General features: G+C 46.9%; 2 protein-coding genes across 10 annotated transcripts in view; one reads left to right on the top strand and one right to left on the bottom strand.

Annotated features, from left to right (window-relative positions):
• Positions 1-3,113: 3,113 nt before the first annotated feature.
• On the top strand, positions 3,114-7,188 carry Pld6 (phospholipase D family member 6). Of its 2 annotated transcripts, none has more exons than XM_005349964.2 (2): positions 3,114-3,552; positions 5,366-7,188. In XM_005349964.2, the coding sequence occupies exons 1-2, from the start codon at positions 3,132-3,134 to the stop codon at positions 5,611-5,613; spliced, it is 669 nt and encodes a 222-aa protein (XP_005350021.1). In that variant the 5' UTR covers positions 3,114-3,131; the 3' UTR covers positions 5,614-7,188. The 2 variants fall into 2 exon arrangements, with proteins under 2 accessions (XP_005350021.1, XP_026635894.1); XM_026780093.1 differs by having other exon boundaries at positions 3,114-3,548.
• Positions 7,189-10,280: 3,092 nt separating this feature from the next.
• Positions 10,281-24,844, bottom strand: part of Mprip (myosin phosphatase Rho interacting protein) — a 131,520-nt gene continuing 116,956 nt past the window's right edge. For 5 of the 8 annotated variants that reach the window (XM_026780129.1, XM_005349968.1, XM_026780130.1 and 2 more), the window contains 6 exons: positions 24,046-24,205; positions 22,638-22,757; positions 21,438-21,524; positions 20,687-20,849; positions 19,059-19,144; positions 10,281-15,380 (listed from right to left, as the gene is read on the bottom strand). In XM_026780129.1, coding sequence (XP_026635930.1) covers positions 15,309-15,380; positions 19,059-19,144; positions 20,687-20,849; positions 21,438-21,524; positions 22,638-22,757; positions 24,046-24,205 — 688 coding nt within the window. In that variant the 3' untranslated portion in view covers positions 10,281-15,308. Of the gene's footprint in view, positions 15,381-18,559; positions 18,626-19,058; positions 19,145-20,686; positions 20,850-21,437; positions 21,525-22,637; positions 22,758-24,045; positions 24,206-24,844 lie in introns of all 8 variants that reach the window. The other 3 variants (XM_026780131.1, XM_026780127.1, XM_026780128.1) reach the window with 2 other exon arrangements.

A 24,844-nucleotide genomic window follows, 5' to 3' on the forward strand; every position in this document is an offset into this window, starting at 1 on the left:
CTCGAACTCACAGAGATCCGCCTGCCTCTGCCTCCCGAGTGCTGGGATTATCTTTCTTTTTTTTTATTTAGACAGGGTTTCTCTACATCGCTCTGGCTGTTCTGGAATTTACTGTGTAGATCAGGTTTGGCCTCAAGTTAATGGAGACCTGCCTGTCTTGTTTAGAATGTTGGTTACACGTTGTTATGGATAATGGTCAGGAGAAAAGCTAAACAAAGGATATTAGATTCAGAGTTCTTGTTTTTTGTTTTTTAAGGGGGGGAGTGCTGTGGGACAATGGTGTGTACCTTGTCAATTGTATTTTAATAAAAGGCTGATTGGCCAGTAGCTAGGCAGGAAGTAGAGGCAGGACAACCAGGCAGGAAGTAGAGGCAGGACAACCAGGCAGGAAGTAGAGGCAGGGCAGAAGAAGAAAGCTTGGTCATGACCCAGCCATGGAGCAAGCAAGATGTGACTGCCTTGCTAAAAAAGGTACCGAGCCATGTGGCTAACATAGACAAGAATAATGAGCTAATATAAGTTATAAGAGTTAATAAGAAGCCTGAGCTAATGGGCCAATCCAGTTTATAACTAATGTAGACCTCTGTGTGATTTCTTTGGGACTTAACCATTGTGGGAACCTGGTAGGACAGAAACCCTGACAACACATATGTAAATTTCTCTCGATTATAAAATTCTAAACACCATGAAACAGAACAGTGACACACGCATCACTTGTTGTGGGAGACTTCTCTCAGAGACAGTGCGAGGCGACGTCTGGGGCCTTTGCCCAATACACGCAACAGCTTTTTTATCGCTACGCTGGTGGGCTCCCTCTGTATTTTTTAGGTTTTAGCCTGCAAGCCCCAGTTTTTCCAGAAAACCTTGAGGTCTTATGCAATTAGGACCTAATTGCATACAATGGGCTAGGAAAATGAATGGCTGCTCAGGTGACTTTCCTCATGATTTTGCCTACCTTCTTTGTGAAGGAATTTAGCTTTTACCAAGTTCAGCTGTGATTATTTTAAGAGGTACCCCTGAAATTATTTTAGGAGAGTTTTTTTTTTTGCCCAGTTTTTCGAGACAGGGTTTCTGTGTTTAGCCTTGGCTGTCCTGGAACTCACTCTGGATGGCTGGCTTTAAACTCACAGAGATCTGCTTCCCGAGTGCTGGGATTAAAGGCATGGGCCACCACTGCCAGCAAGCTAACTAGTATATATCATATATGTTTATATATATATACATATATATATGTTTATATATATATAAACTGGAAAAGATACCAAGTTGCAGAGTGATGTAGGTACCTGTAACTTAAGACGCCATCAAAGAGGAAACTATGAAAATCCTGCCACCTAAGGTCACTCAGAAAATGTTGGTATCGGCTTGTTTCTTTCTTAGTTTGCCCATGTCTTCAGAACTAGAAACTAGAAATACAAGTGGGGCATAAACAAAGGCAGACCACAGGCATAACACAAAGGAGTCCCCAAAATAGAAAGACCATCCTATCTCAGGGGAAGCAGGCTTGGAGACCCAGTCGAAACTGCAGGTGTTAGGACCCAGTATAGCTTCTACTATCTCCAGCCCTCCTCCAGTCTCGTGGCTACTGGGCTGGTTCTGGACTTTCTCCTGGGGCAGAAGTGGGTCATGTATGTCACAATGGACATACTTAGGCTGAACACAGGAGGGGTTCTCACAGGAATCCCTGAGGAGCCCAAGCCTCCACCCTTCCTCTCTTTCTGAGCGTCACTCCCTCCAGCTCCTGGGCAACTCTCTGGGCGATGCCGCTACCGGCTACCACCTTTGCAAGAAAGCCTGGTGGGTTGAAGAACCCAAGGATGACCTAACCCCCACCCCCGTGGAACATAGCAGGTGCTGGGGAGTTGTCAGTTCAAGACTCCCTCTCTCTGAGGCAGGGAGGGGAGCAGAGAAAAATGTAGAGCTCAATAAAAATCAGTAAAATTAAAAAAAAATGGGAAAAAAAAGATTTTTCTCTGTTGTCCTCTTCCCTGTGCCTCCTCCAGGGTGGGAACTTCTAGTTGGCACGTTTCTCTGAAACCCATTTTACCCAGAATTCAACAATTTAAGTAGGCATATAAGATGCAAGAATCAGTGTAGGGGCTTAAGTTCTCTCAAATTGAAAAGTTCACCAGGGAGAGGGTAGCATCACTGTACAAACTCTCATGGCGAGGAAGTCCCTGAAGTTTTGGTCTGCTCCATCACTCCTTTCTTTCTTTCTTTCTTTCTTTCTTTCTTTCTTTCTTTCTTTCTTTCTTTCTTTCTTTCTTTATTATACAGTGTTTTGTCTGCCTATATGCCTGCACGCTAGAAGAGGGCACTAGATCCCATTATAGATGGTTGTGAGCCACCATGTGGTTGCTGGGAATGGAATCCAGGTTCTTTGGAAGCGCAGCTTAACGGCTGAGCCATCTCTCCAGTCCACTCTTTCTTTCTCTCTCTCCTTTCCTCTCCCCTCCTCCTCACTCCCCTCCCCTCTCCTCCCCTCTTTCTTTTTTCCCTCCCTCCCTTCCCGTCTCATTGTCTGTCCTTCCTTCCTTCCTTCCTTCCTTCCTTCCTTCCTTCCTTCCTTCCTTCCTTCCTTCCTTCCTTCCTTCCTTCTCTTTTCTCTCTTTCTTTTTCTTTCTCATCCTGGTTTAGATCTTCCGCTGGTCCAAGCAGAGTTGACTATCATTATCGTTACACCGTTTTAAGGGCTTTGAGTTGATCTACCTGTTTTTCTTTATGGTCCATTTAGGGGCCTGTTGGTCAGCGACAGGGAAGGTGAGCCCTGAGAGTGCCTCCAGTCAAGGGAATTGTCAGCCCTGGGCACAGGTGCAGAGCAGGGTCGCAGCAGAAGTGGGTGCGGGGTGTTTGTAGTGTGTGGCTGGCTTGGTGGCTCGGACCATGGTTCTAGCCTGTGGTCCCTGGCACACAGCTGTTAGTCGAGTCCCGAGTGCACGTGCCTCAAGCTTTCAATGCTGAGAAGGGTGGGGGAGCAGAGGATAGCCCAGCAGCTAGGAGCTAGCCCAGCCCCTGGCTGGGGGCGGTTCAGAAGGGGGCGTGACCCGCCGGGGTTGGGGGCGGGGCCGGGTTAGTGTGTAGCGGGCACGCGCAAGCGCCCGGTTTAGCCGCGGGCTTCTGAGGTGGCGGCCATGGGGTGCTCGAGTTGGCGGTTGGTGGTCGCGGCCGGCGCGGGTGTCGCGCTGGCCCTAGAGGCGCTGCCGTGGCTGCTGCGTTGGCTGCTGGTCGGGCGGCGGCCACGGCGCGAGGTGCTCTTCTTCCCGTCGCAGGTGACCTGTACCGAAGCCCTCCTGCAGAGCCCAGGCTTGCCTCCCAGGCCCTCCTCGGGCTGCCCGTGCAGCCTCCCTCACAGCGAGAGCTCGCTGAGCCGCCTGATGCGCGCGCTGCTGGCTGCCCGCTCCAGTCTGGAGCTCTGCCTCTTCGCCTTCTCCAGCCCGCAGCTGGGGCGCGCCGTGCAGCTGCTGCACCAGCGCGGGGTGCGTGTGCGGGTCATCACCGACTGCGACTACATGGCCCTCAACGGTTCGCAGATCGGCCTGCTGCGCAAGGCAGGTAAACCGCCGCCGAGGGTGCACGCCAGAGGAGGGCTAAGTGGCTGGAGGACTTATTTGACGCCCCAGCTTTTCAGGGGGAAGGTGGAGGCAGGCAGGCGCGGGTGTGAGGGGCCCAGGCTTATAGAACGTTCGGTTCCGTGACTGTGCTCTCCACGAGAGTAGGGTGTGCGGGAATTCCCACTTGTTCCTTGGCTCTGGCCTCGGAGGAGGAGTTTCTGAGATGGTTGCCGGCTGACAGGAGAAGGAAGGCAAGGAGGGTAAAGCGTAAAGAAGTTTGAACCCAGTCAACAGTGAGGGACCCTCGGCTACTTCTGCGTGGACCACAAGGGGAATTAGGAGTGACTAGTGGCTAGTGTTGCTTAGTGAGTTTCCCCCTAGGCTGGGTGGTCACTGGGAAGTGGACCCTACAGTGTGGCGGATGATCCATAGCCTCTGGGCCCACAGCTGTGTCTGGCTAGCCTGCAGCTCTGCCCCGAAACAGGTGGCGATCTCTATCCTCCTGTGACCCCGGTTTGCCCTCTTTTAAGTGGCGGACCCTGCAGGAATGCAAACTTTGACTGCTAGATTCCTCCTTTACCCAAGAGTCAGTGCCCCCCTCCCCCCAACCCAGCTAGCCTGAGCATCGTGTCACAGTGACGAGAGGTTTGGGAAGCCCTAGGAATGTTGAGGCTTTGTGTTGCTCTTGAGTTTTCCTTGCACACAGCCTGCCCTCCGCCTTCCCTGGGAGAGTGTAGAAACCGCGTCTGCTTCAAACAACAACCTGCCCTGTGTATATCACCCAGGGCGGTTCAGTGACAGCTACTCCCGCCTTCCTTACTGGCAGAGCCGTCTCCAGTCAGTCCATCATTTTGGTGGGTGGGCAAGTAGATATCGGGCATGGATGATGTCACGGTATTCAGATTTTGGGAGAGTCGTAAAACAAGAACCAAACTGCCATCACAGATGGAACTTCTACTGATGATCTGGCCACAGCTGAGTGAGTTCCAGATTGTTCCATCAACAAGTGCACCATCTGTCAGCATTTGGTTCAGCCCGGTACTTGTGGGGAAACACATGAGAAAGGTCTGGAAAACTTTACAAAGATCATATAGGAAGTAAGGTGGCGAGGATAGCTGCAGAGGCATTCAGGGACAGCATGATGTCCCCAAGTCATGAACTAGCTGCTGGGGATTGACTAAAGCAAGGAAGAGGTCCTCTGTGTCTGTGGTGAGGTGGCTGCTGCCAGACTTCGCTGTGATAGCAGGAGATGGGTGGAGTGGGGGCAGAGACGGGAGTGAAGGAGAGACCGGTAGATCACCTACCCAGCATGTGAAGGGTCTGGGTTTCATCCCAGCATCCCTGCCAAAAAACATACCCTCGAAGGTAAGAAGCCAAAGCCAGAACTGTGGTCAGCATAGCAGGTTCAGATGTGGCACAGCTTTTTCCATTTAGCTAGTGAGGCACTCTGGGAGGTGTGATTCAAGTTGGCCAGCCAAAGCCAAAGCGCACTCCTCTCCTGCCTAGGCTTGTGTCCTCCAGTGACTGAGTGACAAGAAAGGCAAGGGTATGTCACATGTTTGACTCCTTTCTCTGAAGGGTTCTGAGGTAGTGTTTAGACTTAGGCTTAGTTGGGTAGTGTGAGTGAGTGGGTTGTTCCCCAGAGAAGTGTTTGGTGTCATCCAGAGTTCTTGCTTTCAGTGTGGTGACATGGATGACAGACTGCCTTCTTCCTGTTATCTCAGTACCACCCTGTAGTAGCTGGCAGAGGATATCAGCAGGCTTGGGGTAGCTGCACCTCTGTGGGCATAATTAAGGCTGCCTTGGCTCCACAGGTATACAGGTACGGCATGACCAGGACCTTGGCTACATGCACCATAAGTTTGCCATCGTTGACAAGAAGGTGCTCATCACTGGCTCCCTCAATTGGACCACACAAGCCATCCAGAATAACCGTGAGAATGTTCTGATTATGGAGGACACAGAGTACGTGCGGCTGTTCCTGGAGGAATTTGAGCGCATCTGGGAAGAATTTGACCCCACCAAATACAGCTTTTTCCCCCAAAAGCAGCGAGGGCACTGACCCTGCTCTGTCTTTCAGCTTGCAGTCCTGGATGCACTAGGCTGATAAAGTTTTCCTGTCCTTGTATCGCCATCAGAAGTCAGGGAGAAGGCGACAGTGTGAGCTGTAGGCTGTCCTATAGCAGTAGTTGCCTACATAGACAGGCCATCCTCTTTAAGTGGCTTCTGGGCATCACTAGACATGAATGATAGTATTGACTCTCTGCAGTTGGCCTTGCCTCCTTGCAGTTAGTCACAAGTGAGCACCACCAGTTGGCTATGTCTGAGGTTGTCTCCAGGCTTTGCTTCTAATTTTTCATACCCCATAACTTAGGAGCAAACTGTGGACTGAGAAGTGCCTTTGCCTCCAGCACCTGTGGACTCATGGCTGTTTGCTCAGTCATGACCAGGAGTTGATGACTGGGAGTACTGGAGGTAATAAGAACTGCCCAGGCTGTGATCTCAGCCCTGGGGTGAGCATTCCCAGGGAGTCAGAGGAATAAGTTTCTCATTTGCATTTGTGTCATTTTCTACATTTTTTGGTTTTATATGCAAATAACTCAAGTGACATAAGAGCTAGAGTTTTGTCATTGTTCATGCTTGTGTGCATGACAAGCTCCATGTGGCCCCTTAATGTCAGTCTGAGTGGATAGTGTCCTTTAGCTCATGGAACCATCAGCAGCAGATACCGCTCAATACATATTTCCTTGTTTTTTGTTGGGAAAGAGGCGGGAAGATAAGGTCTCACCATATAGCCCTGACTGGTCTTCAACTCAGAGAGATCTGCCTGATTCAGCCTCAGGTACTGGGACTATAGGCATGGGCCACCACTCCCAGTATTTTCACCCTTTTTAATGTTACCTTTTTACTTAGTGTTAGACAAGTAAACTTGATGTTGATTTTCCACAAGATGGAACAGAAACTGTAAAGTATAATACTCAGAAGTAGTTATGTTGAAGAAGTTCCTTGCCTTCTGGAGCTTGTGAGTTCTTAAGTGTGTGCTCAGGTGGGGGGTGGGGGAAGATAACAAAATGTCCTTTGAGTGACAATGCCATTGGGGACCTTGAACTTTGGCATATTCAATAAATATTTTAGAATATGAACTGTTACTTGTCTGCCTTAGCCTACTGCATACTCTTAAAACATTATAGGGTAGTACACAGCTATTCGGACACCTGTGATGAGGGTGGGGTCCTTGGGAGAGCAACAGCCACCCACCTCCTGGTTAACTCCTCTCTGCTACTATTTCCATCCCTCCAAAGTTAGCATACTTCCTAGCCTGTTTCTCTTTGTCATCTGCCTGACGGTGTGTGTCTTCCCTGATTCCTATCTCCATCCCTTCCAGGGAAGGCTGGTATCCACGTGGCAGCATGTGGCTGTCAGGGGCTAAATAGCTTTGCTGAGTTATCTGCAGTTGTAAAGAGATATTACATCATACACTATTTTCTTTTCTTTTGCTTGATTTGAGACTGTCTATGTAGACCAGGCTGGCCACAAACTCAGTATGACCCTAAGGCTGGCCTTATATTCCTGCCTCCAGGGGCACCAGATCTCATTACCGATGGTTGGGAGCCACCATGTGGTTGCTGGGAATTGAACTCAGGTTCTCTGGAAGAGCAGTAGTGCTCTTAACCTCTGAGCCATCTCTCCAGCCCCCTGCCTACACTCTCTAAGTACTGGGATTACATGTATGTACTATCACACCTACTTTGGGCGCTGCAGGTTAGGGCAGAATAGTACATGGGGTGTCTCATTCGTCTCAGTTCCATTTAACATGATTTTCCCCAGCCGGGCGGTGGTGGCGCACCCCTTTAATCCCAGCACTCGGGAGGCAGAGGCAGGCGGATCTCTGTGAGTTTGAAGCCAGCCTGGTCTACAAGAGCTAGTTCTAGGACAGGAACCAAAAGCTACGGAGAAACCCTGTCTTGAAAAATCAAAAAAAAAAAAAAAAAAAAAAAGATGATCTTCCCCTAAGAAATGGTATTAAAACCTTTGCTGAATGAAAATCAACTGACCATTCACTTTATGTCTGGGTTCTGCTTTGTCTGAATGTGGAACAGCAGCGGCGGTCTAGATCAGTAAGAACAGCAGTAGGTTCTGAGAAATGGCAACATGAATCCTGTTTCCAATATAGTCTTAGTCTTTTACATCTCCATGTGAATCTTAAAATGAACACACCAATTTCTGGTAAAAAAAAATATAAAAGCATCTAGGATTTTGATAGGGATTATGTTGGCCTGTAGATTAAGTTGGGGTTACCATTTTGAATTTTCTGACCCACGAGTGTGGATACCCTTAATTTCTCTTGATGCTTTTAGGTTTTCTGTTCACTCACAAATTTACTGGGTACGGAGATACAAAAGTAAATACACATCAGAGAGATGACATAACTCATATTAGAAGGTAGCCACGTTCTTGGAATCACAAGTGAAAGAAAAACACCTTAGGAAAGTTAAGAAATGGCTTCCAGCCTGCGAGAGGGCATAGATGACCAATCTGGAAAAGGGACTGAGATGAGTTGGGATTAACAGTAGTACTTAGCATGAACTATATTTGTTTCTCCTTTTCCTCTTTTCCCATCTTTGGGCTAAACTTATTGGTAGTGCCCGGGGCTGTTCAATACACTTGAGGCTTGTATTTTGTGTTAATGTTTTCTACAGAACTTTGGTCTTTGGTAGTCTAGAAATTTTTGTTTTGTTTTTTTCCTGTCTTTTGAAGAATTTTTGTTGATAGTTAAGTCTTTTACATCTAGTTTTTCTTTTTTCGGGCTGGAGTATCTTATATCAATGTTTGTAGTTTGAGTATGATTTATTACTCATGTTACTGTAAGTGAAATTGCTTAATTATTCCAGTCTTCAGAACTGTGTAGACACACAACTGAGCTCTGCATCCCAACTTCCTAGTCTTCAGAACTACTGTGTAGAATGCAATTGAGCCCTGCATCCTAACTTCCTTTTTAGTAGTGTTAACTGAATGAAAAATTGAAAGGAGACCATGACTACTCCTTAAGTATGGAGAATATTTTTATTGTAGGTCTGAAGAAGGCAGGCAGAAGGGGAGTCCAGGGTGAACATGACCAGCAGACTAAACATGACGAGCCACTGACCAAGAGACCAAGACCAGAGTAACCAAAATGGCTGAGATATAGGGGTCAGGCTGGGAGAAGGGAAGTGGAAACCCAACCCTTGGGAGGGAAGGTTTAGGGTAGAGCAGGTTGAGAAGTGCTGGGAGGAGCCATAGGTTCTGAGTGATGGGGGCAGGGAGCTGGCCAGCATCCTCTTTGTTGATATGCACCCGGGTTTATGAGATCCACCACAGACAGATGTCATCTAAAAGGAGTTTTCCTTCTCCTTTCAGTCAGAGTGCCTTTTTCTTCATGAACTGCCTGGGCTAGATCCGATGTCTTCAGTGGGATCCGATGCTAGGGAAATGTCAGTCTTTTATTACTGTGATCAGTTTGGTGGGTGGGAGATTCTTTTCTGTTCTTGGTTTTTGATTTTGTTTCTTCTGGAACTCACTTTGTAGACCAGGCTGGCCTTGAACTCAGAGATCCACCTGCCTCTGCCTCTCAAGTGCTTGGGATTAAAGCTCCCCCCCAGCTATTTTTAAATTTTAGTCATGAAAGAGTGATCAGCTTGCTAACTAATTTTAAATTGTACTTACATATCAGGCTAGTTCCCCAAAGCCTTTTGGTGTACATTTTCTTATAGTTTTTAATGGGCAAAAAGCTATTGAAAAGTCCCTAAACAACTGCAATAACATACTAAAAATATTCTTTTATGTCTTTTTATATCTTTCTTTTACTGTTTTATAACATAAACTAAAGTTGATTTCTAATTGGTATAGAAACTTTTTTTGTATTTCCAGTCAGTTTCATATACTTTTTAAATAAAGCCTGTAACAATATTGGAAAAAAAAACCCACCCCAGTTATTTTAACCTTTTGAGGGGTTATTATGAGGACAGATAGGGTCTTTCTGTTTAGCCCAGGCTAGCCTCAAACTCTGAATCCTCTTACATCAGAACATCAGGTTGGCTGCCATTCTGTTTGGCCTGATTTCTTATTCTAAGTATACTAAAGAAGATACAGCAAACATCAAGAATATACCATAATTAGCGAACACTGTTTTGTTAAATTTTGTGTTGTCTATTTTAGATTATGATACTTTAAAAAACACAGGCATAATTATATTGACAGTAAATCCATGTAGGACGGGCTGGATGTAGTGTTGCACACTGGTGCTCAGTGAACTGAAGATGAGGCCAGCCTGAGCTCTAACTCCAGGGCTCATGCGGTAGAGGGAGTGTCCAGCATTCTTGAGGCCCTGGGTTTCAGCTCCAGCACCACAAAACAAAACACGAGAGCTCTATCTAATACGACAGTTCTAGTACCTTGAATAATACAGGAACTCTCACTGAACTTTTTTCCTATTCTTTTAACCCCTGAAGTTTTTACCAAGTCAAAGTACCTTAGATTCTAGACATAAAATATTGTGACTTATGTGTGAAAATGTGAAATCTAATGTAAATATCCTGAAAACAAAAATATTCTGAGAAACTGTAAAAGGAAAGCAGCAAGTGATAAAACTTAGATGACCAGCCCATTCTGGGATACTAGTAAGCTTATGACTCAGAACTTTAGGCGTTCTGGTCCTCACCCGGCTGAGTCAGCACCCATTTGCATGCAGAGGGCAATGCAAAAATAGTTTATTATGATACAGTTCATGTAAAATCAAGCAGTATTTACACAATAAAAATGGTTAGCTACAGCCAAGGACTCTAGCTTGTCACACAAAGGAATAAATATTTCTACAAATTAACATTTCAGTTGTAGTGAACACCTCACACTGGACCGTAAGAACTTTGAGTTAGGGGATACTTTATCTGGAGGAAGGCCACACCCTGTGCACATACACTGAGGCCTAAACTGGTTCTGAACAGCTGTGCTCACAGCCTCCCTGGCTCAGTGAGACTCCATTTTCTTCTACATATAATATTTAGTCTGGCGACCAAATTGTATCAGAACAGAAACTCAATACCAGGTGAGATGGCACAAGCCTGTGATTGCTGCCAAGTGGCCCTGTGTGGTGCTCTGTTCACAGACATGTACCCCAGCCCCAATCAAGCAGCTGTAGTGGGAGGTCACCTAAAGTTCTGATTGTCAAGGAGCCACTGTGACTGCGATACTTACAATATATTGTACACAGCACACCTACAGAAAGCCACACTGGTTAAGTACCACAGAACTGGTTTTGAATCCTGGTATTAAAACCAAAGGTAAAGCTTACAGTGATTTAAAATCCATTTAAATTGAAGTTTGTGATAGAAACTAATACTGAGTTTAGTGTTCTTTATGATCTATTCCTAGCTAAAATAAAATTAGATGTGTGGTACGACTAACTTCTAAAGCAGAAATGAGCCAAGGGCATGTTGACTGGCAAGCTGGAGTGGGCTGTATCAGCTAGGAATCTTATAATTGCACGTCTTACAGCAAATGATGGTGGCCGTGGAAGCTGTGCCAGGCCCACCTGTGACCCACAGAAATTGGAGAGGCCCTGAAGTCCTTCAGTTCTGAACTGTCCAGTTTTTAAACTCTCTACTGATGAAACTTGCTCCTTACCAGTGTCACAGAAATATAACCAGGGAGCTTCCTGGACTCCAGCGCGCTCCCCCCCCCCCACATATATATATAGTCAGGCAGCTAGATAGAGACTGATGGCCAGGCTGCTCCTGCACAGCCCAGCCCTGCACTTCTATCAGAAGCTAGGTACCCAGACTTACGACCCCAGCCAGTTCCCCTAACAAAAACACTAAGAAACCTGAAGGCTGGGTGCCAAAAGTGCCTCATCTAGTCCTGGTCTTTCTTGAGTGACACTACTGTCTCTGAGAACTTTGGGTAAGAACCAGGGCACTGCTAAGGGCTTGCTACAAGTGTGGGTCAGGTATACTCTGCAAAGCCCTTAAAAAGACTAGTTAATAATTCATTCTTTTTTGTTGTTTGAGTTATTTTTAGATAGGGTTTCATTGTGTAACCCTGACTCTTCTGGAACTCATTATGTAGACCAGGCTGGCCTTAAACTTAGCTTGTCTTTGCCTCCCAAATGCTGGATTGAATGTGTGAGCTACCATATCTCACTAACTCATGGTCTTCTGATGTCTGAGTGGGGTTTGCACTGAATCCAACACTGCCCTACACACCCCCTAAAGGGATGTCTAGACAAGATGTTTTTAAAAAAAAACGTGGCACTGAAATCTCTGTATCATGTCTCAGAAATACTTAATGTTACTTGCTAATATATAGGAAAGGCTGAGTGCTCCCTTGGGAAAGGCTGTATGCATCCCTGCACTGGTAGTCTATAGTGCTTTGCAAGGTGCAGGCCAGTCAGCTGCAAGGAAACTGTCCCCTCCACCAGCAGAGTGGGGACTGGGTATGCTTGTGCATTTGGGGGCTGAGTCTGCCTGTAGCTGCCAGCCAACTTTGGTGTGCAGTTTGCATTGGATACATACATAGAGGCAGGAGTGGGAAACTCCAGAGTTCTCCCTGATGTCAGGATGCATGGGACCTCTGGGTGCTTAATCCAGCCTGTTTTTGGGAGCCAGGGTATGGTTGGAGGTCAGAAGAAAGACCACTTGGTGTGTGGGACAGGCCTGCAGGTTCACACAAACAGTACAGGCTATGTAGTATCCAGCCACTTTCCTCAGCACCAGATAAGTGCCAGCAATGAGGAGTTCTCTATAGTTCCAGGGTAGAAGTCAGGGCACCCTTTGTAGGGAAGTTAACAGTAGTACACATCCCATCAAACATCTTTCACACCAGTTTTTTCCTAGTTAAATCTCTCAGGCTCCTTTTTGACATATGTTCACAAGTGTGTTTTTTGTAATGCTATAGTTGAACCCTAGGCTAGGTAGGTGGTTCTATGATTATTAAGCTGTACATACCCTTAACCCATCTGTATTTTGAGTCAGAACCTTGTTACATAGTCCAGACTGACCTGGAACTTGGAGCCCTTAGTGCAAGAGTACAGACATACACCACTACACACAGTTCAGTACTGTTCTGATGGATCCTGTGGAGGGTCAACTCTGACTTTAGCTTTCTCTCAGTGAATTTACACATTCTCAGCCTTCTTCCCTCTGGATTTCCCTACTTCATGAGGTCCTGACCTCTTCTGGTATGCCTGAAACAATGGGCTTCCCATTATGGCCCTGGCTCTGTGGACACAACCACACTGGAAAATCTGCAGCCCCGTGTGACAAACATGCTCTCTGCTCAGCTGCTGGGCACCACACATGTGCAGGATGTAATTTAAGCATGTGCTTACATCGGCTGTCTAATGATGTCAGGTAGGTTCCCTGTAATGGCAGTTTGCTTGCAGATGCTGGCAGATTACAAATGTATATTTACAAGAAAATAAAATTCTGGAATAAATTTTAATGCTGCTCCCAACATGAAACGGAGAAAGCATGCCACTAATGTTTGGGCTTGGGAGTAGCTTTGAGGCTTCTTGATCTATACTACTCCAAACTCAGCAAGCATCGTCTTCTACTGATGTCCGGACCAACTCTACTTGTACATTTGATGCCTCCTCTCTGGAATACACCACCTTCAGCTTCTTTCCAGGGATGGGATGCCTGTTAAGGAGGTCAGGCAAAAGTGATCCTGGCACAGTCTGGGGGAAGGGAACTGACAGAGGACAGCAGCAGGCCAAATAAAATGCTGCAGTGGGCCTGCATGGCCACCAGGGACACAGAAGACCAGCTTCTTTCCTGGTTCACTTCTGCCAGAAGTCACTGCCAAGAAACTCAAGATGCATCCTGATTCACATTACTGCTCAGAGTGGCTTGGAGAGTGGGAGACGATCCAGGCATCCTTGTACTGTGTCAGCTCAGTATCTGGTCAATACACCAAACACCTATACATGAAATCAGCCCGAGCAGAGTTAACTGTATCATGGCAAAAGTGAGCCTTCAGTGGGAGCATGAATGGCAGATGAGATAGGTACAGCTTATCTCCCAACCCTTGTCTCTAACTCAAAGGTATTGTGTTTAGCAAAGGTCATGTCCAAGGGTTCTGAGGTGAAGAACAAAAATGTTCTTTGACCTGTAGGCTTGTCATCTTCAGAAGGCTCTGTGGCACGGCAGGAAGATGATTTCACTGGGGCCACAGTGTCCCAAGGGGAGCAGGACATTGTAAAGGAACCACACCAGAGAGAACAGTGGTCCTCAACACAAAACTATAACTCCTGAATCCCAGCCACGCAAATGCTACTGTGTGGACCACTCTGAGCTCAAAACACTGTTTCACCAGCAACTTGTTTTCAACAGATCTGACTTTCCCAATGCTGCAAACATAAATGATAACTGAGCAGCATGTGCCAGTGAGGAACTTAAAAGTCTGTTGGCCAGCAGTGCACTTGGATATGTCATAAAGCAGGTATCTTGGGGTTTTACCTGTCTACTTCAAGGCCAGCTGGACACTGGATAGCCTTGAACATCAACTCCTGTAGAACTGACGGAAGGGATTCATACATGAGTTGAACTTGTGTACCCAGAGACCATCTACCCACTCAACACAAAATGGGAACTCGAGCCAGGGACTTGGGACTCAGGACAGTGGGATCTGACATGGGGCTCTTTTGTGTGCTGCATCTTATAGTATGATTTTTTTTTTTTTTTAAATGAGAACAGAAATTTTAAGGAAACAACATAGAATGCTTTGGGTAGGTTGAAAGGTTCTGTTCAGCTAGCTAGAAAAGCAAACTTGTTAGCACAGGCTCCCTGTAATGGCTCCATGAGAAGCAGACACCTCAAGGGAACCTCCCAGAGCTCAGACCAGAGTCCTGAGCACATGCATGTTGCCCTGACAACAGGTCTCCTCTCATCCCTTCCCCATGCAACATTGACAACTTCTTTTCAGACAGGTTAAGACCGAGCAGTTTCTCTCCTCTAGATGGCCTGGGGAAGGTTCATCACACTTGACAAGCCTGAAGGTGCAGGCTGCAGGTCACCATTCCTAGCCACCAATAGACCAGGGTTATCATAACAAGGGAGGCACGAACGGAGGAAGGAATGAGAGGGGCCGGGGCTTTTGTGCAAGATTTAATAAAAAACCAAAATAGGATTGGTTGCTTTCAACATTTTCCAGGTTGTGAAAGATTTGCCAGGATTATCTGGGATATGGTTATAAGCTGCATCAGTGGGCCAAATACAAAATGCTGTCCTCTCAGGTCGAAAGGAAATGGGAGGCACGCTGGACACTATCCAAGGCCCCTCCACAACCAGGCCAGACTAGAACATTCAGCGGTTCTGCTCTAACCAGCAGGGGTGGTGCTCAGCTGTGTGTGGTAGAGCAGAGCCAACGGCAGGTCCCCACATGTGTAATCTGAGGCAGGCTAGCTTATTAACAGGCTGCTGTGCCTTAATACTGACAGTGAGTGTGGTGGAGGACAGGGGTCCTGCTCAGATGTCAGTGGGGAGCCCTCCCCACTGCTACTTGAGTGTGACTAATCCGAGAATACCATGGGAAAAGCTGTGATACAGACAATAAGTTGGAATCAACAGGGAAGGGATGGAGTAAACACCCCACACAGCAGTCTCTCATGCATCCATACCCACAGTTAATGATGGCAACAGTGAAAAGCACAGATGCAGATGAAAGCCACACTGGGCTTGTGCTGCCACCAGCTGGGAAGGATGTGTCAGGTGGGACAGGATGCAGTTAGTCTTTCTTCAGGTCCCTGGATTCAAAGAGCTTCAAGCGTTCCTGCACAGTCAGGCCTTCCTTCAGACTCTGGTGGAGACAGCAGGAAGAAGCAATTAGGTTCTGGTGAAGCAGAGGCAGTTGGGCTTCAGGAGTAGGTGCAGGTGCGAGGCTGAGGGATCCTGAGATTAGTGGGCATGCGAGGGCGGAAGGCCCTGAGAAGTAGTGTTACTGGAGTTTGCTTTCTCCTGTGGAAATTTACTTGGGTGAGATAAGGGAAAAATAAAGAGAAACAAGATCATGTGTCTACATAGTTCAACTCTGACCTTAGGGCTGGTTCTTCAGATTGACCAAACCATGGAAAACTTGGGCTGAGAACTGGAAACCTGGCCACCTGTCACTCTCCTGCATAGGGAGTATTCATGTCTTATTCCTTTGTCTTCATGAACTCATGGCCTTTAGACAGGTGCTCTCTTCTGGGACACCCTATTGGCACCATATCTCTACAGCTCTGCCCCAGGCATCCCTGATGAGGCCACCAGATTTACAGATATAGCTATCAACATTCTACACTCACACACACACACAACACGCCCCCCCCATGGGGCCACCAGATATAGCTATTAATAACACCCCTCCCCCACAGACTTTCCTGTGTTCTTGGTATTGTTTCTTAAGTTAAACGACATTTACTAGCCGAAGACCACAATATTTACTACTTTTTCCTTAAACATCTTTCCCAAAGCTTTCATTTCTGTGAGAGAAAAGAAACCCCAGTTCTTAGAGAACTCGCAATGAACTATTTCAGCATGCCCAGGTCTGGCTCTGGTTCCTCAGTACCAACTCTTTTGGCAATCAGCCTTGGTATCAGACTCAGTCTGGCCAAGAATGTATGTTGTAGTAGGAAATGGGAAGCCAGGGGTGCTTCTGGAGGTTGAGGCTCAGCTTTAAGCAAGGAATGAAGGAGAATCTGGGCTATGTTTTGTGTCCCTTACCATCTTCCCCATAATAACTGAGCTTTTTGTTTGTTTGTTTGTTTGTTTGAGATGGGTTCTCATATAGCTGAGGCTGTCTTTTAATGAGTATTGTTTCTTATACTAACAAGTTATATGTATGTGAATACATATATATGTGAATTCCTGCTTCAGGGTATCCTTCAAGTCGCTCCTCCTCTTGAGTTCAGGTAGTTCCATGGCAGCCAGACTCCCAAGAGAAGTTACGTAGGTCTTTTGGCTTACCACCCGGCAACTGGAGCAGGCCCTGGATAGCCACAGTGGCCCTAGATGGCAACTAAACTCCATGGCAGGTGTAAGCCCAGTCACAGCACTTACTACCATTCTCAGAGCAGGCAAGACCCACTATCCCTTACACCCGGACAGGGCCAGCTCTCTGAAGTCTCTGGCCTCCTTTCTGGCCTCAGGTACAGCCTTCAGGACTCGGCATCCCACACCCAGCCCATGACAACATTGAGGAGAATCCTTTCTGTTCTGGATCTCAGAAGAGGTCATGTTGTGCTATGAAAGCTGACTGAGGTAGAAAATGAGAACAGCATCTGAGGGAGGTCCCAGTCTCTCTTAACAGGGCTGGTGGAACTCCAGGTGCACTAAGACCACATGGGCATGCTGCCAACATATGTGGCTGGCTTCCACTTGCCCAGAGGCCGGATATAAAGCACAACGATGGAGCTACGTCACTATGCAAATACTAACAAATCATGTGAGGAGCAGTTCTTTGGTCTCCTCTGACCTCCTAACAACCCAATGGCCTTTCCCACCTACCATGGCTCTAGTGACTCAGCACAGAGGAGCCCTAGCATTGTGTGACTAGTGTCCCTGCCAAGCATAGACACTCTCTCTATGGCTGTCTTTGTTATAGAGATCTAGCTAGAACGGAGATTCTTTGTTCCCCAGCATCACCACCAGCCAGTTACTGAGCCGTGTGTCTGTGTAAAATCATATGTAGGTGGTACACCTCACTGAATATTTTCCACATGGTGTCCTTCCTGGACATCCTTTTTATTCTGACCCACAGGCCTCACTTATTCACAGTGACTACTATGCTCTCTGAGGGCTCAAGGGGAAGAACTGAGTTTAACCCCAGGCTGGAGAAAATAGTCTCTAATACAAAAAGAATGAGCCTAGAAAGGCTTTCTCTCTCACCAAAGAAAATATTTTTTTTTTTTTAAAGTTTTAGGAAAAACCCTAAAATAAGTTTTTAATCTTGCTTAAATCACATCTGCGTGTAGGTTAACTTGAAACTAGAGAAAACAAAACCAGACTGGTTCAAAGAACCAATGACATAGGATGGTGGTGCACGCCTTTAATCCCAGCACTGGGAAGGCAGAGGCAGGCGGATCTGTGAGTTGTTGAGGCCAGGCTGGTCTACCGAGTGACTTCAGGATTGCCAGGGCTACAGAGAAACCCTGTTTTAAACCCCACCTCTAACCCCCCAAAAAAGAGCCAATGTTAAAACTCTTGGGCTTTCTCAATACTCTTCCCTAAGGCAAATGTGTCTCCTCTGAGCCTTAAGCTAATGGCCCTTGCTGGAAAGTGGGAGGGCTCATGAACCAGCACACCTGGGTACTACCAGTGGGAACAACTAGCCAGACTCCTTGAGCTGTTAATATTGCATAAAAAAAGTCAACACAGCATCCCTAGCATTGACCTCAACGTGGCCAACCCTACTACCTTCTATTGGGAGAGAGGCTTTTGTATTACATAGAGACAAAAACAACAAAAACCAGGTCATACTCAGCCCCATGTGTAAGGGCGCCAGGCCCTTAGGAACAAAATACTTTCTCAGACTCTGCCCATGCAGTATTGATCAGTTCCATGCAGAACAACACAATGAGGGTCTGCTCTATATGCAGGCATCTCTCCAAGCAACCTTGCTACTAACTGGATGGATGAGGTCTTCCACAGAGCAAATTCCTTGCCAGAGTCAGTGGGTATCTGCCATCTCCCTGTAACTTATTTCCAAGAGAGGAGACATGAACTTGGTGCCGTGCAAATTACAAAGTATGCATGCTGGCTTGTGCCCTCCTGTCAAGCTGGGGAGGCCTTGGGTAGGCTCAGATCTGTGAAGAGGTTAGAGTGCCAATTTCCAGGACAGTTACTGAGATCCCACGTGGAGACTATGTGTGTGTGTGTGTGTGTCTGTGTGTTGGAGAAGGATGAATGAAGATGTTACACAGAGGTGTGCTATGGAGGTGTGAGCAGTGCATGCAGAGCCGCCTGGGCGGGTAGTGGGCAGAGTGAGAAGTGGTTTACCTACACGACAGGGGACTTGGAAGCGGGCGCGACTCAGTTATCCCATGAGACCTGCTCAATTACGGACTGTCAGAGGAAAGAGCAAAAATAAGACACACACACAATCAGTTCTAAATGCAGCATGCTGGCCAGGCCCTCTCCGCCCATCCTCCCAGAGACATGCCCATCTGAGAGCACACTGGGGATCACTGACTTCATCTTTCCAAGGCTGGTAGTGTCAGTGTGATAACAGGGATGTGCAGAGAACAGACATACAGTGGAACTAATGAGAGGTCAGATTACCCCACAGGTGAGGATTATGTCAGAATCCCTCCATGTCTTGCTTGAAGCCCTGGCAACTAGATGGTTTTGATGACATGGAACAGAGACACAGACATGGAACTTGAAGTCACTAGAATCATCCCAACAGGGTGACTACACAGGTAGGTTAGTGCCTGTACTGGCTTGACTTAATAGTATCCTCAAGCCCCACCTCAACTATAAGCTGGACCTCACTCACCTTGGACCTGATGTTCCTGAGTTGCCGGGTAACACAGGATCTGTCTTTTTTCAGGAAGTCAGGATTGCTTTTAGATTTCATTATGTCTGAAGGAACAAAAAGGCTCATTACTTTTGCTTTCTACAATCTTCTGAAACCAAACAGAATGTATGGGAGGTTCCAGGACCACTACTACAGTGTGCCAAGACATCTAAATCCAAGTAAATAACCAATCCAGCAAGTGCCGGAGCACTGCCCCTCCCCCCCCTTGTACATCACAACTCCTGAGTCATAGCACTGTCAACAGAGGATAAGATCTCTTACTTCTGATTTGGACCTTGACTACTAGGCAGATCAACTGGCCTCATTTCTAGCTTACTCCTGTCATAGGATTGGTATCAAAGAAAATCAGACCAGATTTGTCTCATGACCTACCCCACCAAGAACATAGTCCTTTCAGTGTCTTAAATACAGAAGACAAAGATGCACATTGGGTCACACCACAGTATGTCATGGGTATGGGGCTTCCATGCTTATGCAGAAAGATGTCACAATTTCTCTTTATACCAATACAAAAATATCTCCCTGTCTTCCTAAGAACTACACACTGTCACTGTGCAGCTTCTAGTAATCCCAGCTGTCCATGGATGGCACTCTGCACCGTGTGGTGGACTGATGTCTGTGGATGGCACTCGACACTCTGTGTACTGTGTGGTGGACTGATGTCCGTGGATGGCACTCGACACTCTGTGCACCGTGTGGTGGACTGATGTCCGTGGATGGCACACGACACTCTGTGTACTGTGTGGTGGACTGATGTCCGTGGATGGCACTCAGCATTCTGTGCACCGTGTGGTGGACTGATGTCCGTGGATGGCACTCGACACTTTTCAGGTTAGTTAGCATGGCAGGTCTAAAGCTTCCTCCTTCTAATGCTTTGGCTTCTTGGTTTTCTACCCAGGTGACTATGGTAATTACCTTTTACAGTTAGTTAGATTTTAAATTGTGCTGTTGTTGCCAGCTGTCTTCCAGAAAAGTGAATGTTTGTATCCTGCAAGCAATGTAGAGGACTTGTCTGCAGGCATGTGTGAGGGCTGTCGTGGTTACTGTTTCTGAACGTGCTAGTGAAGGAAAGCTGAGCTACAGGATATTATGGACTTGAACAGATTTTTTTCTGTTTGTGGGACTTTTATAAAGAAAGGGTAACCACGAAGGTAAGATGAAATCATGAATTATCAGAAAGTGTCCAAAAGAATGTGGTTCTGCAGGTTCTTTTCAGTCTGTCCTGCACAGTGCCTGGATATTTTCAGCCAGCACAGAAAGAGGCCAGTTCCACTGTTCTGGAGAGGGTAGTAGGTTATCCCTCTGTTCTGCTTGTCTGTGGCCCTCAAAGACTGTATGGTAAAACATTTGAGATGAGTTGAGATGAGGAACTAGCATGAACATCCCCTCCCTGCTGGAGTTTCTCAGAGACAGACTGTAAGACCCCTTGTTACTATGGAAGAAGCTCTGTAAAGCAGCTGCAGGACATGGGAGGAGAGGGTCAACCTGTGCATGTGGGGAAATATGGGATGTCACAGGACATTAGAATTTTTGGGGTTTGACTCAAGTGTCAAAAAATCTTTACGAGTAGCACCCAGATTGCTCACCGTATCCTGATACAGTAGTGCCTTCAGGAGATTTCTCGCCCAGGGCCTCTGTGGCTGCTTTCAGCTGCTCTTTCAACCTGCTGATATCACAGTCAGCTTTGGCCTTTGCAATGCTGAGCTCTGTATAGATGTCTTTGTACTTGTCACTAGCATATTTCTTATCCTAGAGAATAAAAGGACAGAAATGAACAGCAGCTGGAGACAGGGGATCAGACTCATTCTGAACTTTAGCCTTGGGGCTGATGTGCTGGGAGAACTAACCGTGGCCTGGAAATGACCCTGTGTCCTCCGTCTCCCAGAGCCAAAGACTGGACACTAAAGAAAACATGAGGTGAACAGCTAGGGCAGGGCAAGCTCAGGCAGCCTGCTGTGGTCCTGACTGCCAAGTCACTTCCTTGTGGGTGTTTTTCAGATTTTCTAAGTGATAGAAGGATTCTATCACTTCTTTCTGACTCCAGTCCAACTAGACCCACCTGAATGGTAGACCAAGCCTCACTTCACCTCTATGGCATTCTTCTCTGTCATTGCTCCTGTCCAAATGCATAGAAACCCAGGAACAACCACCACCTGACTAGGACAGGGAGGCTTTCTTGTTCACTCCTAAGGTATATGCTTATATGCTGGTGTTTTAAGGGAACCTGACTTTGTGACCATGATCCTGTAGAGTGGCTTGCCGTGCCCCCAGAGGGACCTGGCCAGGCTTCCCAACATTTACCCTACCCTGCCTTGCCTTCAAACATGTGGCCCTTACCCGCAAGGCTGTCTGGAGTTCATCCTTGAGGGAGCTGATCTCCTGCTTCAGGTATTGTATTTCTGACTCTTTGACCCGCAACAAGACCTATAAGGAGAGAGAAAATGAGGCCTGGCTCTCAGAAACAAGGGATCCTGTAGTCTGTGCATACAAAGGTTGGCTTGCAGACAGTTGCTTCACACACTGGGGAGGAGTAGAGAGCCCACCCTTGATGACACCCAACAGAACACATGATTTAAATACTGCCCAGTGCCTCTACAGAAATGGGGAAGGGAAAATACTCTGCTAGGCTCCCTAGTCTTGAGAACCTGGGGTCGCAGGCATGAGGACTACCTTGAGTTCCCACTCTTGCTTGCTCCCTGTAGCAGGAGCTGCCAAGGTCTAGACATATTATTCTTATAGGAAATTTTGCCAAGCCTACTTAGCTCCTCCTGCTTACCTGTCAGTATGGTGTAGTCTGAGCGATCTATAAAGGAAAATTTTAACCTAATGGGGGCCTTCTTGGTGATGCCCTACACCAGTGGTTCTCAACCTTCCTAATGCTGTGACCCTTTAATATAGTTCCTCATGTTGTGGTGACCCCCAACCATTACATTATTTCACTGCTACTCTATAACTGTAATTTTGCTGTTATGAATCATAATAAAAATATCTGATATGCTGAGACCCACATGTTGAGAACCGCTGCCCTACACACATTAGAGTCTTTCCTTTATCCTTCCCTCTTTCAACAGTGTTTTTTGTTTTTTCCTTTTCTTTCTAGATTGCTCTGGAATCCCCTTGCTTCAGCCTCATAAGTAGTTGGGATTACAAGTGTACTCTACTACAGAATGAACTATTCTGACTTAAAATGAACATCCTGGGCTGTGAGAAATTAATTCATGATAACAATCTGAGAGCAGCAATATTCTTGTAGCCTTGAAATGGGCCACTTTATGAAACCAGTCTGTGGGCAGGTAAAGGAAAGTCATCTAGAGGGCCCCTGCTCTTGCCTGTGGACCCGAGACTACCTGCTTATTTGCTATGCCTGGATGACTTTGGACCTTCCCACAGCTTTCACACAGGCCAAGCCAGTGTTCTATGACTGAATTCTACCCCGCTGGCCCTATCTTCAAATCTGGTCCCCAATGACTCTAAACTAAGGAGCTACTGTGTGATTCAGGAGCACTGGGCAAGGCAGTGCCTAGCTTTTCACAGTACCTCTAACTCGTAGGCATCCTTGCCCTGTGTGAGTGGTAACACAGTGGACTCGCTGCCACCATCTCCAGTCAGTAGTGTCCTCAACCGTGTGATTTCTGCAGCCAAGCGATTATTTAGTTCCTGGAGGACAACAACACAACAGTGACCGCCCACATACAGTTGCTTGGACACCAGAGAAAGTCATTTTTCACCAGAAGTGTGTAGAGACCTAAGAAGGAAGGCCACAAGCCTTGTGCATGTACAGCACCATGTTTAAGGTAGACATTTGAGGCTGTTACCACATAAAAGCTGTTCATATGGGCTATGAGGCTATGGAAAACTTAGGTTCCAGGACCCCTATTAAGCACCAAATTCTGTGGATGCTCAAGGGCCCCACAATATCTGCATACATCCTCCCATATAATTCGATTATCTATAGATTACATCTCATACCCAATACCAAGTCTTTTCTTTTTTTCTCAAGACAGTGTTGTGTTTCTGTGTAGCCTTGGCTATCCTGGAACTCACTCTGTAGACCAGGCTGCCCTCAAACCCAGAGATCCATTTGCCTCTGCTGCCTGAGTGCTGGGATTAAAGGTGTGTGCCACCATCGCCCAGCCATGTAATTCTTAAGTACCCAGTTGTACTGTATTATTTAGGGAGTAGTGTTAAGAAAAAAGTTAGTATATGTCCAGTGCAAATGCTTCCCCCAACCCCGAAAATTTTCTATCTGTGGTCAGTCGAATCTACTGATTCACAACTCACAGCAGATGAGCAATTGTGTCTCTAGAGCTAAGATTCCAAGGACTTTAAAACCCTGGAGTCAGGAGGTGGTGGCACATCACGAGGCAGGTCTGTGAGTCTGAGGCCAGCCTAATTTGTAGAGTGAGTTTCAGAGCTGTTATACAAAGAAACCCTGTCTTGAAAAACAAAGAACAAAATAACCAATAATAAAAACAAAACAAAACAAAACAAAAACCCCCAAACCCTAACCTTCTGGTGTGGGCAGTTTTATCTTGTCCCATTTGACCTCCTAAAGTCTATCCTGCGCTGTCCCTCCATTTCCTCAGGCCTGGCTGAGAAGTGCTTTTCTTCAAGCCACAGCAGTGGTTCTGTGATCCCCAGGTAGCTCTGCCTACAGTCCAGAATGGCTTGACAGGCCAGAGAAGGCAAGCGTGATAGAGCTTGAGGCAGGCAAAGTAGGGTGTGTCAGAAAAGATTATACTGAGCTCAGTATTGCAGCCCAATCATTTGGGCCAGCTGGGATTCTAGTGAACCCCAGTTTCCTGAGGAACACTGAATTCTGAGAGTGTGACTTACAGAAATAAACATGAGAGGGTAAGTCCAGCCACTAGAGGAAGAAGACCCCAACCCTGAGATAAACCTGCAAAGGCAAATGAAGGTGAGGCTTAGTCTCTCTTGGCCTTACCTGGTTATGGGCATTGAGTTCCTGGTTCTCACGCTGGCATTGCCGCAGGGCCTGCCGCTCGGCCTCCAGCGCCTGGGCCAGGTGTGCATTCTCCAGGCACTTTTGGGAGTACTGCTCCGAAAGAACCTCCAGCTCCCTCTGCACTGACTGCAGCTCCTCCCTGCAGAGAGGGAATGTTCAGCCCTGCCTCCCTATAGAACTGGCAGCTGGGTATTGACAGTACAATGTCTCCTCACAGAATGTCAGGAATACTTTGCAGAAATGACTCTGTCTTTCCTGAGCCATTTACAGCTGGCTTGATGGAACTGGGAGGAAGAGCCAGTCAGTCACTGTAACCACAGAGATCTCAGAGGTGGAAAGCTCTGGGTGCTGTATCACATCACAGTACAGACATTCAGCACCAGGAAACTGCCCTGGAGGTACTATTTTTAGCATCCCATGTCCAGAAGGGCCAAATCCCCAAGAGAGCCAGGAAGGAACTTCCAGATGAGCCTCCAGTCCAGCAAGCATGACCACTGGATTTCCTGAGCTGTTGCTTTAGACCCTGGCATATTCCAGAGACCTTAGCAAAGTCTAATCAATGGATACCTCCTGTAACTAACCCTAGCAGTGTGACTTCTACTGAGGGAAAATTCACAAGTTGCTGTTTCAGTGCTGTACGTGGTGCAGCTTCGTGTGCAGTCAGTATGTGTGAAATTTCCAGAACACTAACTCTGGTCACTTTTGCCACAAACAGTTGTAGTATACCAGGCACAAAGCACCAGCCAGACCCTGGCTCTTTGTAAGGTACTGAAACAGT

The sequence above is a fragment of the Microtus ochrogaster genome, chromosome 7 (assembly GCF_000317375.1).
Source record: "Microtus ochrogaster isolate Prairie Vole_2 chromosome 7, MicOch1.0, whole genome shotgun sequence".
Classification (NCBI taxonomy): domain Eukaryota; kingdom Metazoa; phylum Chordata; class Mammalia; order Rodentia; family Cricetidae; genus Microtus; species Microtus ochrogaster.